Here is a 15,007-nt window from a genome sequence, read left to right as displayed (position 1 = left end):
ACATTCATGATTTTAGATGATGAATTTTTGTGTCAACTTTATTTTGATTTTCTAGAGACATTATTGATGGTAAATACTAGAGAGTAAGAAAAAGGGTGATGAGATAGTGAATGCCATGTTTGATTTCTTGATATATATAGTTAAAAGTTGAATTTAATATGATCAATGTACATTATTAATATTTATTTTTCAATTTTTTTATTTTTTACGCATAAAAATGATAAAGGGATAAAACAAACTAATGAATTTTAATAAGTTTTATGTGTGTTGTTGAAATAGAGAATGTAAAAAAAAAAAAAGAGGATTAGGTAACCCATGGGTTGGCCCTAGGGCTTTTTAAAAATTTGACCCTATTAGTTAAAGGGCTTTTTATTCTTCTGGCACTATAGGGCCAAACATGTTGACACCACTAGACGCGTGCGCGAGCTGCAGTTTCACACTCCCACACGCACGCATGAGCCACGCGTACGCGTGGCCCCTGTTCCAGCAAACATGATTTTTGAGTTTTAAAACCTATTTCAAACTTCTAAACCTCTATTTTCATTCCTTTAATCATTAATAATAGTATTAAACCTGATAATTAGATGAAGTTAGGAAATAGGGATAACTTGGAGATGAAGTAAAGCTGAAAAGTGATGAATTGATTATGAAATGTTATGGATGATCATGTATGATACTTGACTTGATAATCAAATGAATGATCATGTATGATACTTGGCTTGAATGATTAAATGATCTGAGATACGAGATTCTCTTGGTAAAGTACCATGGCTTGCCACCACGTGTACCAGGTTGAAAACTCGATACTCTATTTACTCTACGACGTAAGGGTGACCGAGCACTTATAAATTCCCAGGAATGGTACCCCCATTGAGCGATTTGATATATATATGAGAAAAAGTTATGCATAGACTCATAGGGATGCACATCGGGGGACAGTCCAATGGTTTAGCAAACTGGACTTGTCGGGTTGGTTGTATAACCGACAGATGAGCTCATTAGCCATAGGACATACATGCATCATGTGCATATTACTTGAATTACTTATTTGTGCTCTAACTGGGTTTGCCTAAGTGCATTTATTATGTTAAGTGTATACCTGCTACCTGCAGTACTTGTAACCTTCTTGTGCTTGCCTTTATCTGTTTATTTATCTGTGAAATGCTGACGGAGATGGAGGTATGGAGGAATGGCAGTACGGGACTTAGATTTAAGATTAAGTTAAGTTATGTTTAGATACTTTTAGTAAACCACCTTTTATGGCTTCTGTTTAATACTTTAAACTTTATAATCTGAGTGTCGGCGTTTTAGGATTACCTCTGGCATTCCCAAGACCTTATATCTTATGTGTGTCGCACCTTTACCATATTGAGAACCCCTGGTTCTCACCCCATACTATGTTGTTATTTTTCAGATGCAGGTCGAGAGGCATCTCGTTAGGCATCTGGACTCCTGAAACGAAGTGGTTACTGGGTTATTTTGTTGTACAGTGATGTATATATATGTACTTAGCTTTCTCTCCGCATAACTTGTTCTTTTTTATCCTCTTAGAGATTTGTGGAGAGACAGGATTTTGTTTATGTACATTTGGATTTTGGATATGTTGTGTGTGTGTAAATATTCTCCGGTCAGCCTTGGCTTCGCGGGCTGAGTTAGGAGCTTGTTATTTTATATCTTTGGCACTCTATTCCTACTTTTCTTATCTTATGTTCGATAGTTATAGTTTTCCTAGCACGCTAGTTAACTCGTTTCTTAAACTTCTTGAGCGTTGCGCTTTTATTTCGCGACTTTTATTTCATCTATTCTTCAAGGCTCCTTGTATATTATAACATTTCTGCTATTATATGTATACATTATGTTTTAGAGGTCATAGTACCACACCACCTCTGTTTTACGGCTTAAGCGTAAAGCTCAGTGTGGTAGGGTGTTACAATATAAATAGAATACAAACAAATAAAAAAATAAAAAATATTTTTTATAAACATATTAATATATAAAATAAAATATAATTAACAAGACACAATATTTGTATGACATGATTGTTAAAATAATAAATAAAAATGACATTATTTCATCGTAATCAATCGATTGAATACGAAAATAATCTTAATCACGTACAAAATTCAATCGATTTTGTTACACAATCAATCGACTGAATAAGAAAATACTCTTGTTGTTTTACGAAATTTAATCGATTGTATAACAATTTCAATTGATTGAATTTTGAGAAAAATCATATTGATGTGCCATATCAATCGATTGTGTTGTACGTCTAATTGACGCTTTTTAATTTGTATATGGAAGCCTGGCTGGTGTTGGACCCGATTATGGGAAGGAGGGGGCTGCACATTGGTGTGGTGTCAGGTGCTGAAGGAAATCGGACCGTGCGACATCCAAGTTACAACACGGACGGTCCGAGAAGTAGCTACCAAAACGGACGATCTGTTTTGTGGCATGCTGGACATGCATCACGCAAAGCTCACTCCCCAAACGGTGCCCTGAATACCAACATTGACCATGCAATAAGGACTCTCACCATCCGAGTTATCACTTTCAGCATTCACTCTCAACCTCAAAATTCTATTCTTCTTCTTCATTTCTCTGCTGCTAGTGAGTGTGCATGGTAGAAAAAAAAAGAAAAATGCCAAAGAAACATAAAATTAAAAATGTTGATCGCCCTGAGCTTCATATTATACACTATCTCAGTCATTCTGATTATGTAAGTTCGTTTAAAATTTTTTTAATTTTTATAATTATAATTATTATTGTTAGAAATTTAGTTGTTCTTATTGTTGTTAGGATCTGAACTTAGAAATATACATAGAATGGTTAGGACTGTTCTTCAATGTTTTTAATTTTTTTTTTCTGAAATTTTTCACTATTTTTTTATAAAAAATATTATTGCTAGGGTTAATTATTATTATTGTTGTTAGACATTGAATCTGAAAATGTAAATAGAATGATGTTATATTTATGTAAAACAAACGCAATATTTTTTTTAAATTTGTTTAATATTTTTTATTATAATTATTAGTGTTAGGAAGTGAATTATTAATATTTAGAAAATTAATTATAAAATATAAACCGAATTATTATTAATTTTTTTATACAACGTTTATTTTTTTGGAAATCTTTTTTAAATTTTTAGTTATAATTGTTAGGAAATTAAATATTATTGTGGTTGTGAGTAATTGAATTTAGGAATAAAAACTGAATGGTTAGTATTAATTTTTTAAAAGTACATTAGTTTATTTTTGTTAATTATAATTATCATTGTTAGGAAGTTAATTATTATTGTTATTAGAAAATGAATTTAGGAAAATAATGAGAATGATTATTAGTATTTTTTAAAATTTAGAAATATGTATTTAATTTTACTTAAGTAATAGTTAATAGATAATTAATATTACAAATTATAATGTTATATATTAGAAAAAAATTTTCTACCGCAAATAAATAAACAGCATCTCTAATGTTATAACATTCTTGAGAATTAATTAGGAATGTATGTATTAGTTAATGTTATTAATAGTTAGTTTTAAAAAATTTTAAGGATTAATAATTCATTTCATTTTAGAAGTTATAATTATTTGTTTTAGTTGGATTTAGTCAAATAATTTATGACAGTTGTGTTGTTTCAAGTAATATGTGTTGTTGAGTTAGTTGTGCAAATTTTGTTAATGAGTTGCTATAGTTAAAAAATTCTTGCCTTTTAGTAGTAAGTTAGTAATAGTTAATGAATGAGTTGACTAATAATTTGTTATGTTTTTTGTAGATATTAAGAATGTTGACATGTGACCATCCAGTTCCTCTGGATCGATACAACGATAGGGTGGAGGAGCATTTACGAGTTACTAGGTTTTATCATGCATCTCAGATTGGTGTAGTACAATGTCAGAAAGCACTGGTAAATGCTCTAATCGAACGGTGGCACCCAGATACACATACGTTTCACCTTTCCATTGGTGAATGTGTCGTGACTCTTGAAGATGTGGCTCTAATTCTTGGTCTTCCGACGGATGGTCTTCCAGTCACAGGGATGACAATGACTAGCTTCGAAGCCTTGGAGGCGGAGTGTTTGCATCAATTTGGAGTTGCGCCGCGTAAGTCGGACTGTAGAGGATGCTGCACAAAACTGACGTGGCTGCGAAATCTTAAAGAAAATTTTCAGTTGACTGATGAAATAAGTATACAGAGGTATGTGAAGTGCCACATTATGTTGCTAATCGGGACGATCTTGTTTGGGGATAAATCTGGGGCAGGTGTGCACTAGAAGTTTCTACCTTGCTTCGTGATTTCGGCAGTATTGGACAATACAATTGGGGATCGGCATGCCTAGCACACCTCTACAGGGCATTATGCAGGGCATCCCGCTTTGACTGTAAGAAAATCGATGGTCCACTAACACTTCTGCTCGGATGGGCTTGGATCCGACTGCCTTATCTATCGCCGCTTCCTAGGGAACCCCGCTATCAAACAGGTAATATTATGTTACAATGTACCCGTATCTTGATATTTAGAATTCAGTTGAACTAAATAAATATATCATATTAGGTAGCGTAACTGGGAGCGTGGTGACCGACGATATAGATATCTGACACTAAGTCACTTTAGGAAGGCCTTTTGATGAACTTCAAGAAGGCCAGGTTTCTTTTTATTAAAGAAGTATTAGTTTCGATTTTAGGGTTTAGGTAAATCTTATGAAGCATTGTTATTGTAACTGTTATGTGGGTTGTAATTATGAGTTTCATTTATTTTTGCCAGTTTGTGTGGGCTGCTTATGCTTTGGATCGCGTGGATCCGAACATAATTTCTGCCGAAATCTACATGCAGTCGGTTGTCTGGAGCGCTACAGTGCCGTTGGTGTCATTCGAATGTATCGAGTGGCATGCTACCGATAGGATTAGGCGACAATTCGGTTTCGTTCATGGAGTACCTCATCAGGAACGGAATCTGGACAAGGCGCATGGAGAAGTCCTGACTGGTCCTAAGAATCTTAACTGGGCCACGGCACCAAGTCATTCATTTTGGGTAATGCATTGGACAAACAGTTATAACCACGTTCTTTCTGAGCTTCCCATGCCTTCACAATATCCATTAGATACTTACATGTACTGGTACCGATCAAAATTTGGGGACCGCTTGAACTTGTCGAATATTGTGGTTCAAGAGAATGATGAGGGTAATCAGGATATGGATGAGGGTAGTCAGGATGCGGATGATGACAATGAGGAACAGTTGCCACAATCGCCGCCACCATCACCTCCAAATCCGCTTCCACAAGAATAACCTCAGTCCTCAAGCCAATATGTACCTCAGACACAGTTCACCCCGTCATTACCAATACATCAACAATATTGGGGTATGTCACAGTTTGAACTAGGAGAAGGAGGTTCTTTTAGCCAATTGCTTAGGTTCATGGCTGTAGATGCAGGACAATCACAATATGGTAATCAGCCTGAGTTCATGGCAGGTAGGTATTCGTTGGATGCGAGGCTTCTGTGCCACACCTCATCGGTTGCTTCTGGAGGTTCGTATCTGTTGACTCTAGTAGAAGTGAAGGTGGACGCGGAGTTCTTAATAGTCAAAATCCTAACCGTGTTTCCATGGAACCTCTTGAAGAAGATGGTAACACACTCGAGCAGGAGACCAATGCGTATCTAGTAGATGACCCAGATGACGAGGACGATGATGAGGAGGATGAGATAGAGGAGTTCGATGAGGATGAAGAATCTCGTAATGATCGTATTATGTTGTGTATTTTGCTTTACATGTTCGATTAGTTATTCATTTTGTGTTCATAAATGGTGTTGTGTTGTGTATTTTGTGTTCATAAATGGTAAATTTGTGTGGTTTGACTAAATGATATGTGGTATCGCTGTTGGTTTGATTACCTACTGTGCTATATTTAATTGTTTTTATTAAATTCTATACAGCTTAGGCACACACTCCGGATGACAAAGTCAAAGGTTACAATCTGAGGATTGATCCGCCACGTCGTAGCGCTAATCGCTACACTCCATCTGTGTTCAGAAAGGCCGCAAAAAATGTAAGAACTTTGTGAATGATGTAAAGTGGGCAATGAGAAAGTAGTTGTGGTGTAATAAACTTATTTATGTATTAAGGATGTGGACTATGTTTAGAGTACTTTGTATGTATTGGACATTATGTATTAACGACCTGGACTATGGTAACATTATTTTGTATGTTTAGAGTATTTATGTATTAATGAACTTATTTATGTATTAACGATCTAGACTATGTATTAATGTTTTAAATTAACTCATTTGGACAATTGATGTCATATTATATAATGCTACAGATGCAGAACAATACTAGATTGTCATAGTTTATAACGCTACATAAAGCAGGTCATGTTAACTCAATATGAGAATTCATGTCATATTATACAATGTTACATATATCATACGTTGTTAACTCAAATGGACAACTCATGCCATACTATATAATGCTACATATATAATATCATCTTAGAATGTGAATCTACTGAGCATCTCTGTCGGCATTTGCACCACCTGACTAACGGCATCTGCTTCGGCTGTGTCCCTCAGCTCCACATGGCCTACATCGCCTAGGCCAACGTAACATTCGCGTGTCCATCTCATTCAAGAAGCGCGTCATTCTGGGGCGACCTTTCATGATGCGTCTGAGGAACGGATTTGGCATGAACCGAGGTCCATTGTAAGTAGGCCATGTAGTGGGATTACCTAGTGGCCTAAACCTTGCTCGGTACACCCGCCGAACTTGGTCCATCTTATACACATCATGCACATACACTTGCCAATCTAGTCGCTGGTTGGCACAACATGCGAACACATGTCGACAGGGGATCCGGTCCACCTGGAAATCACCACAGTCACATCGAAGGCCACGTAGGTCGACTGCAAACTCCAGTTCACTTGGCATCTCACGCACCTCAAAGACTTCATTCTGCCGGTCAAAGCAACTAACTTGAATGTTTCCTGATGCAAGTTGGTTTGCATGCAACTTCGAGGTTACGACATCAGAAAACACATGGCCAGCATTAATCCGAGCTTCCGCCTCATCTCTTTTCCGGGTGAACAACTCGTTAAGCATGTAGAATATTGCCTTCACAAGGGCAGTAACAGGGAGATTGCGTACACCCTTCAATACTGAATTGATGCATTCCACTAGATTCGTCGTCATATGACCCCATCGATATCCACCATCAAAAGCCAACGCGTACTGCTCGCGGGGGATTCGGTTTAACCAGTTAGTGTAGGCCTCGCCCCGTTCTCGTAACCGCTGGTAACGCACTTCGTACTCCCGCACCGTCCTCGAATATCCTGTAGGATAAAAAGAAACAAATGAAAAAAATAGGTCAACACACTTACTGAAGGTAACTCTATTACTAAATTAATTAGCTTTACTGAGCGTTACCTATATTGACGACCAGTTTCTACAAGTACGGCGCCTTGAATTTTCTCAGAAAATTCGACTCTATATGCCTGATGCAAAACATATGAAAAGCTATAGGAGGTGACCAAGCCCCGTTACTCCTTTCCACAGCTGCATTTATGGATTCGTGACGGTCGGATATCAGTCCCACACCATCCCAAGTGACAACATGCTGACGAAGGTTACTAAGGAAAAAGTGCCACGCATCAGAAGTCTCTCCCTCCACAATAGCAAACGCAATTGGGATGATATTGTTGTTGTCATCCTGTGAAACTGCCACTAGTAGACAATCCTTGTATTTTTCGTACAAGTGAGTCCCATCCACCTGGACAACTGGCTTACAATGCCTGAGTTCTCTAAAGCATGGGGTAATAACTTCAAAAGACACGATGCAATACCCGAATATCAGTCACCAAGTCATCGCCTTGATATGCAGGCATAGTCTCAAAATGAACAACAGCTGATGGCTCCTTATGACACATGACCTCAAACCATATAGGCAAGGCTTCGTACGATGCTTCCCAGCCTCCAAATATTTTTTTCTATTGCCTTTTGCTTAGCCAACCATGCTTTCCGATAACTAACGGTGTAGTTGAACTTCGATTGCACCTCTGCTATAACCGATTTTACCTTTAAGGCGGGGTCAGCCTTAACCAACGGCTTTTATTGCTTCTGCAATTGTGGTCAAATCCAGCTTCGAATGATCTTGAGAAATTGTGGCTCTGGTACATGTGTGACTGCCATTATACCTCTTTATAACCCAACAGTACTTCCGGCTGATCATGCTAACCCGGATAAGCCAATCACACCCTAACCCATACTGTATACACTTCGTATAAAATGTCAATGGCTCAGACTCATACACCCGGTAGTCTACGCTTCTTCGTATGGTATACTCTTTTATCGCCTTAATAACAGCTTCTCTGGAACTGAATTTCATCCCAACAGCAAATTCACCATCTGCGACAAAAGGAATTTCTGCCACCAGGACAGCCATACAAAAAATATTTAATACACAAATATTTAAACATCGAAAATAAAGATAAATCAATTTTTACTGCATCAATTATGATATAAATCCAAACTATTTATATTTAACTAATTTACTAATTTACTAACAAATACTTATTCATATTCAAGTAATTTACTAACAGATACTAATTTATATTTAACTAATTTACTAGTTTACTATTTTATACTAATAAATACTAATTTATATTAATCTAATTTACTAATTTACTAATAAATACTAATTTATATTTACTTAATTAACTAAATTAACTCGTAAATACTAATTGATATTTAACTAATTTACTAATTTACCAATAAATTCTAATTTATATTTAACTAATTCAATAACTCCCTAAAAAATTTACTATCTTAAACATAAATACACAAACAGGTAAACAAAAATAAATACTAATCGAGTATATTTTCTCACTTCACTTAGCTAGTTGGTCCAACTATCAAGATAAATTATTAAAAAATTCTAATCCTTTTTATAAATACGGAGAATTACGTACCTGCACTGATATAATCCGGAAATTCCGGAACATGCATGGCTTCCAAATCCAAAACTCGCATGAATGATGGCTCTTCAAACGGCACTTCGTTTGCCAGTGCATTTGTGACATCTGACACATCCGGAGCCATAGGCCCGTCACCTTGATCTTCATCTCCATCTGGACCAACAACTTCGTAGTTGCTTTCAAACTCTTCTTCACTGTCACTATTGTAATCTTCCCGTAGAATATTCCGGTCGGCTTCAGATTGCTCAAACTCAACATACAACTCGATGAACGGGAGTTGACTCCGATTTTCAATATACATTGAAAATATCTCTTGCATGCTCGCTTCGTTCGTTACATATTTGGTTTGAAACTGGACGAATCCACCAAACACTTGTATAGGATATCTATATAGAATACAGGATATTCTTCTTGCCCTCTCAGAATGAATATTTTCACATATCACACCTTTGAGCTCTTCAAATGAGATTGTGAAAGGAATCACAACATCTAACGGATTTTCACAAACAAATGTTACTCCTTCAGATGTTTGTAACAAAATCTGTCCAAAATAATACACCTTCAATAAAACTCTGTCACTCATTTCTCTCAATCACATAAATAATATCATAAACTTGAGTACTAGATTTTTAGCTATCATGCCAAGCAAGTAAGAAACAGAGAAACAAGAAACTAGAAGAAAAAACCATTGCAGAAGGAGAAGAAGATGCGATTTGCTCTGATCCAGCATTCACACACTTTTATTTAAAGTCACAAACAACTCGGACCCTGCGATTAGGTTTAGTTCGTTCAAAAAAATTATAAAATACTAAAATCGCACCATCCGATTTCATAACCCATTTAAAAAAAAAAGACACACTACTAACAACTCAGAGGGTACGAGTACCACCTTCCAAAAATCTAAAATTTCATCGTCTCCAAATCGGATCTACCGATTTGTTGAGCCAAATCTGAAACTCAAACAAGTCGCGGTCTGAGTTTTTGGACCTGACACTATCAAAAAAGCTGCCACACAGATCGGTCTGGAATCCCATAACTCTATATCTGGGGAAGATACGCACAAGCCTTCCATATCAAAAAAATTGAGCCTCTAATTGATTGAATTACCAAAAAATACTATTTCTACAGATGTAACGGTCAAAGACAAAAAAAAATTTGTTGATTCGCACTGCCAAAATATTTATAAAAGTCATAATTAATAAAAGATCTATTTCGTTTTTATTTTTGTTTTTAATATTAATAAATATAATAAATAAATAATAAAATAATAATTTATAAAATAAATGATAGATTTAATAATTAAATAATATATAAAAAATTAAATTATAAAAATATTATTTAATAATTATTAAAAAATTAAAAAAACATATTTTATTATTAGATTATTTAATGATCCAAAGGATTATGAACCGTCAAATCCTATGCCTGCTAACACACATTAGGGGTGTGCATGGCCCGGCCCGACCCGAAGATCCGGCCCGATCCCGAGCACTTTAGGGGCTAATTTGATGTGATTTCATCGGGTCTAGGGCCGGGTATGGGTCTCAAAAGTAGACCCGGTCATTATTTCGGGTCGGGTCTGGGTCATAGCTCGGGTCACCCGAAATCGGCCCGGTGGCCCGGTCATCATACACAATTAATATTTTGTGTTATTAGTGATGGATGATGGCTATTATTATCAAATATTATGTGAAATTTAAGTATTGTAAACATTAATATTTTGTGTTATTAGTCATTATATATAAGACTATAAGTTAATGTTTTATGTTTAAAATGCATAAGACTTTAGACTAATGATAATTTTGTGTTATTTGTATTGATTTAAATATTTAGTGTTATTAGGCAATATTAGTATTGATTATGGTTATACTTTAATTTTAGAGAAGAGTTACTTCTTATTATATTTTTCTAAGTGAATTTTACCATGTCAAATAATGGTTGGAGTCTTGGAAATTTGGATATTTTTATATACTAACTTACAAGAAGGTATCAAGGTAATATAATGTTAACGGCCCGATTTTCACCCGGTTTTTACCCGGTATAATCGTGGCCCGAAAGTGTATAGGTTTCATCGGGTCTAGAGTCAAGTTCGGGTCTAACAAATAAGTCCGGTATATATTTCGGGCCGGATCTGAATCACATCAAACCCGGTTTTACCCGACCCATACACACCCCTAACACACATTTTGGAGATTGTTTCTTCTTCTTTTAATCTTTCTAACAAGCTTATTTTGGACTCCAATTCCGAAAGTCTTTGCTTTAAGGTGAGGTATTCTATCCCTCTTTAACAGAAAATCGCACAAACCCTAAATCACTCTCTCATTCATCATTCACCATTCACAGCGCCTCCATTCTCATCCCCCGTCCGCGATTCACGACCATTGCCTCAAGCTGCGTCGTCTCTCCGTTTCGTGGTACCATTTTCTGCTTCCATGTTCTTCTTCTTTTTTTTTTTTCTGTTGTCCCTGTAAGTTCTGATAATAGTTCTTCAGACAGTGCTGAAGTTTGCATAGAAGGAAAAGAAGAAATCAAAAAGAATAAAACCAAAATTAGTTTTCCGTAGAGAAGGAGTCTTTGAAATCTGAATGTAGCATATACAGGCACAGTATAAAAGTAGAAACTCTCTCAACTATAACATGCTTTTGTTTTGCAGCAGCAATTGCCTTTGATGTATAGATTTAACATACCTTAATCTCAAGTATAATTGATGATTTCACATCTTGCTTGATCCACTCCTTTTCCAGAACGTGTTTTGTTTTAACATGTTCTTCTTGCTACCTTCAGACTTCTATATCTGTTTTAAAGAAACATTTTCTGCCCTAATAGAGGGGGAAAGGAAAATTGTGAGTATTCGGATTCAACAATGAGTACTTACCACTGATCTAGGAGTTGAACAATGAATCCTACTCCCCTGTTTTTTCACAAGACTTTTAAAGTCAGTGTGTTAATCATCTCTAAACGCTAACCTTTGCATCATGAAGAACTATCTCCATAGTTATGTTTGAACTTTGAACCTCACTTTTGTTTAACCTTGACAGGAACAATTCCTTCTTCCATGGAAAAAAAATTCCACCCTTGAGAAGAATGCTGAATTTGTTCTATATATATAAAAACATTTTGGTGGGAAAATAGATTTGAAAAAACCTGGATACCTATTTGCAAAAAAAATCAAATAGAATATAGGTAGATAAGATAGATAGATAGAACAATATTATTACCTAAATTTCAGAGGTCAATGCATGATTTTAGAAATAGGGGGTCAGGTTTTTATTTCATCAAACCTCAAAAGGGGTGATTCATGTATGTAATTTGCCTTTGGTTTTATGATGATACTTTTATAGTGCATTTGATAAACTTTTTTTATTTGAAAAACTGCCATTAACCGAACCCACCTAATGTGAACAAACTTTTTTCTCTTTATGCGCTTGCCATTTGTGTTTGCTAATGCTGTACAATATTTACCATGGACAACACTGACGAAAAAATTATATGTTTCACTACTGCAACCAATCTGAATTATAGAATAGAAAATTTGATCCAACAAGTCTTAATGCAAGGCTTAAACGTTCAGATTATTTAAATGTTAAAATTATTAAAACTGATTCAATCTGCACCTACTTGTTTTTTTCATGCAATCACAAATTAAATGATAGTAATGCAGAAGTTGCTACTTTTGCTTCTTATTTTCAAAACTCATGTTTAAATGTTTTGTTGTAGAGTTTTTCCCAACAGGAGCCATGGCTACAACTCATCTTGCTGCAACAACAGAGTCACTTGCTCTTGCTGTTGAGGCCAAAGACCCATCTGAGGCTATTTCTATTCTTTATCGTGTACTTGAGGATCCTTCTTCCTCACCCGAAGCTCTGCGTATGAAAGAGCAGGCGATCACAAACCTTACTGACCTTCTAAGGCAAGAGAATAGAGGAGAGGATCTACGCAGCCTTCTCACACAATTGAGGCCCTTTTTCTCCGTGATACCCAAGGCAAAAACTGCAAAGATAGTTAGGGGGATAATTGACGCAGTTGCTAAAATCCCAGGGACATCTGATCTTCAAATTGTGCTTTGCAGAGAAATGGTGCAGTGGACTTATGCTGAGAAGCGTACATTCCTGAGGCAGCGAGTTGAGGCAAGACTTGCAGCACTTCTGATGGAAAATAAGGAGTACTCAGAAGCTTTGACTCTTCTGTCAAGCTTGATCAAAGAGGTTAGAAGATTAGATGACAAGCTTCTACTCGTAGACATAGACTTGCTGGAAAGCAAACTACACTTCTCATTAAGAAACCTTCCAAAGGCGAAAGCCGCGCTAACTGCAGCAAGAACTGCTGCTAATGCCATTTATGTGCCTCCGGCACAACAAGGTGCCATAGATCTGCAGAGTGGAATACTTCATGCTGAGGAGAAGGATTATAAAACTGCATATAGTTATTTCTTTGAAGCTTTCGAGTCTTTCAATGCACTTGAAGACCCAAAGGCTGTTTTCAGCCTGAAATATATGTTGTTGTGTAAGATCATGGTAAATCAAGCTGATGACGTTGGCGGGATCATATCTTCTAAAGCCGGGTTGCAATATGTTGGCCCTGACTTGGATGCAATGAAAGCTGTTGCAGATGCTCATTCTAAGCGATCCCTGAGATTGTTCGAGATTGCTCTGCGGGACTACAATGCACAGTTGGAGGAAGACCCAATCGTCCATAGGCACTTACAATCCTTGTATGATACCCTCTTGGAACAGAATCTTTGCAGGTTGATCGAGCCGTTCTCAAGGGTTGAGATTGCGCACATTGCTGAGCTCATTGAACTGCCTATGGATCACGTGGAGCGGAAGTTGTCTCAGATGATCTTGGACAAGAAGTTTGCGGGGACATTGGATCAAGGTGCCGGATGCCTCGTCATATTTGACGACCCCAAGACCAACGCGATATATCCTGCAACTCTGGAGACCATTTCCAATATTGGGAAAGTTGTCGATAGTCTTTATGCTAGGTCTGCCAAGATAATGGCATGAGCTTTCTTGTTACTCAGCACAGTACTTGTCTATGTTTACTTATGAAATCAAGCTTGTGAATTGTTTGGTATTTCGAATTTTTTCAACCCAAAATGTGGTACACCTCTTACATTATCTGCTATGATTGTGTCTTATAGCTGAACAGCTTGATTTGGAGAGTTGCAATCAGTCAAACATGCTTAAATTTATGCAATAAGATGCATCAATTTGGCCGTTATCTTAATGAACTTAATTGGATTCTCTATTACATTTTCATTTTAAACTCTCATATTCCATTCCTCTAGCAGCCTTAGTCAAGGTTAGTAACAAAAATTAAAAATTTAATTTAAAATTTAAAATTTAAAGATGAAATAAAAAAAATAAAAAATGGACTAAGAAAATATAAGGTGTAAACATTTCGTTACACACAGACAGTTATCCTGATATATGTAGATTTTTTCTATTTAGCTTTAGAAAATGCATTTTTTTTTTATTTCGAATAGTATTCTGTCAATGAGATATCACACAAAAATATAAATAATTTTAAAACTGTACATATATCAGATTTATTTTATATAAATAAAGAAAATCCCACCCAACCCAGTGTTAAAACATTGAATATATTATTTTTCGTGTACTCAATATAGTAAAATTGCTTGTATATTGTTTTAATATATGTGATATATATTTTAATAATATCCACAATATATCAGTAAAAGAAATACGTCGAGTATTATCAGATTTATGGTCAGATTTAGCATTTTGAGTTATCGTCGGATTTACCGACTGATTTATAGAGGGTTTTGTGATAGAATTTGTTATGTCAAATAATTATCAGCGGATTAACTTTTCCAATGGTAAATTTGTGGGTAATACTTAGTGAAAAATAGGAGGGAATAGGCGCGAACTTTAACATCGGATTTACCATCGGTAAAATCTGACAGTAAGCCATTTTAGTTAAACGTTGCGTTTTGGTGACACGTAAGGAATTACCGTCGAATTTATTCGATGGGAATCAAACTTAAAATTGAGAGCGCGAACACTCTCCCCCTT

General features: G+C 36.0%; 2 protein-coding genes across 2 annotated transcripts; one reads left to right on the top strand and one right to left on the bottom strand.

Moving 5' to 3' along the window:
- Nucleotides 1-6,540: 6,540 nt before the first annotated feature.
- Nucleotides 6,541-9,093, bottom strand: LOC112786314 (uncharacterized). The gene is made up of 4 exons (XM_025829705.1): nt 8,964-9,093; nt 8,262-8,418; nt 7,540-7,796; nt 6,541-7,328 (listed from the first exon to the last, which is right to left on the bottom strand). The coding sequence occupies exons 1-4, from the start codon at nt 9,091-9,093 to the stop codon at nt 6,541-6,543; spliced, it is 1,332 nt and encodes a 443-aa protein (XP_025685490.1).
- A 2,031-nt stretch (nt 9,094-11,124) lies between these two features.
- Nucleotides 11,125-14,192, top strand: LOC112782814 (26S proteasome non-ATPase regulatory subunit 11 homolog). The gene is made up of 2 exons (XM_025825418.3): nt 11,125-11,383; nt 12,687-14,192. The coding sequence occupies exon 2, from the start codon at nt 12,707-12,709 to the stop codon at nt 13,973-13,975; it is 1,269 nt and encodes a 422-aa protein (XP_025681203.1). The 5' UTR covers nt 11,125-11,383; nt 12,687-12,706; the 3' UTR covers nt 13,976-14,192.
- Nucleotides 14,193-15,007: the final 815 nt, after the last annotated feature.

The sequence above is a fragment of the Arachis hypogaea genome, chromosome 20, assembly GCF_003086295.3.
Source record: "Arachis hypogaea cultivar Tifrunner chromosome 20, arahy.Tifrunner.gnm2.J5K5, whole genome shotgun sequence".
Lineage (NCBI taxonomy): Eukaryota > Viridiplantae > Streptophyta > Magnoliopsida > Fabales > Fabaceae > Arachis > Arachis hypogaea.
This window is presented reverse-complemented; position numbering and strand designations above follow the sequence as displayed.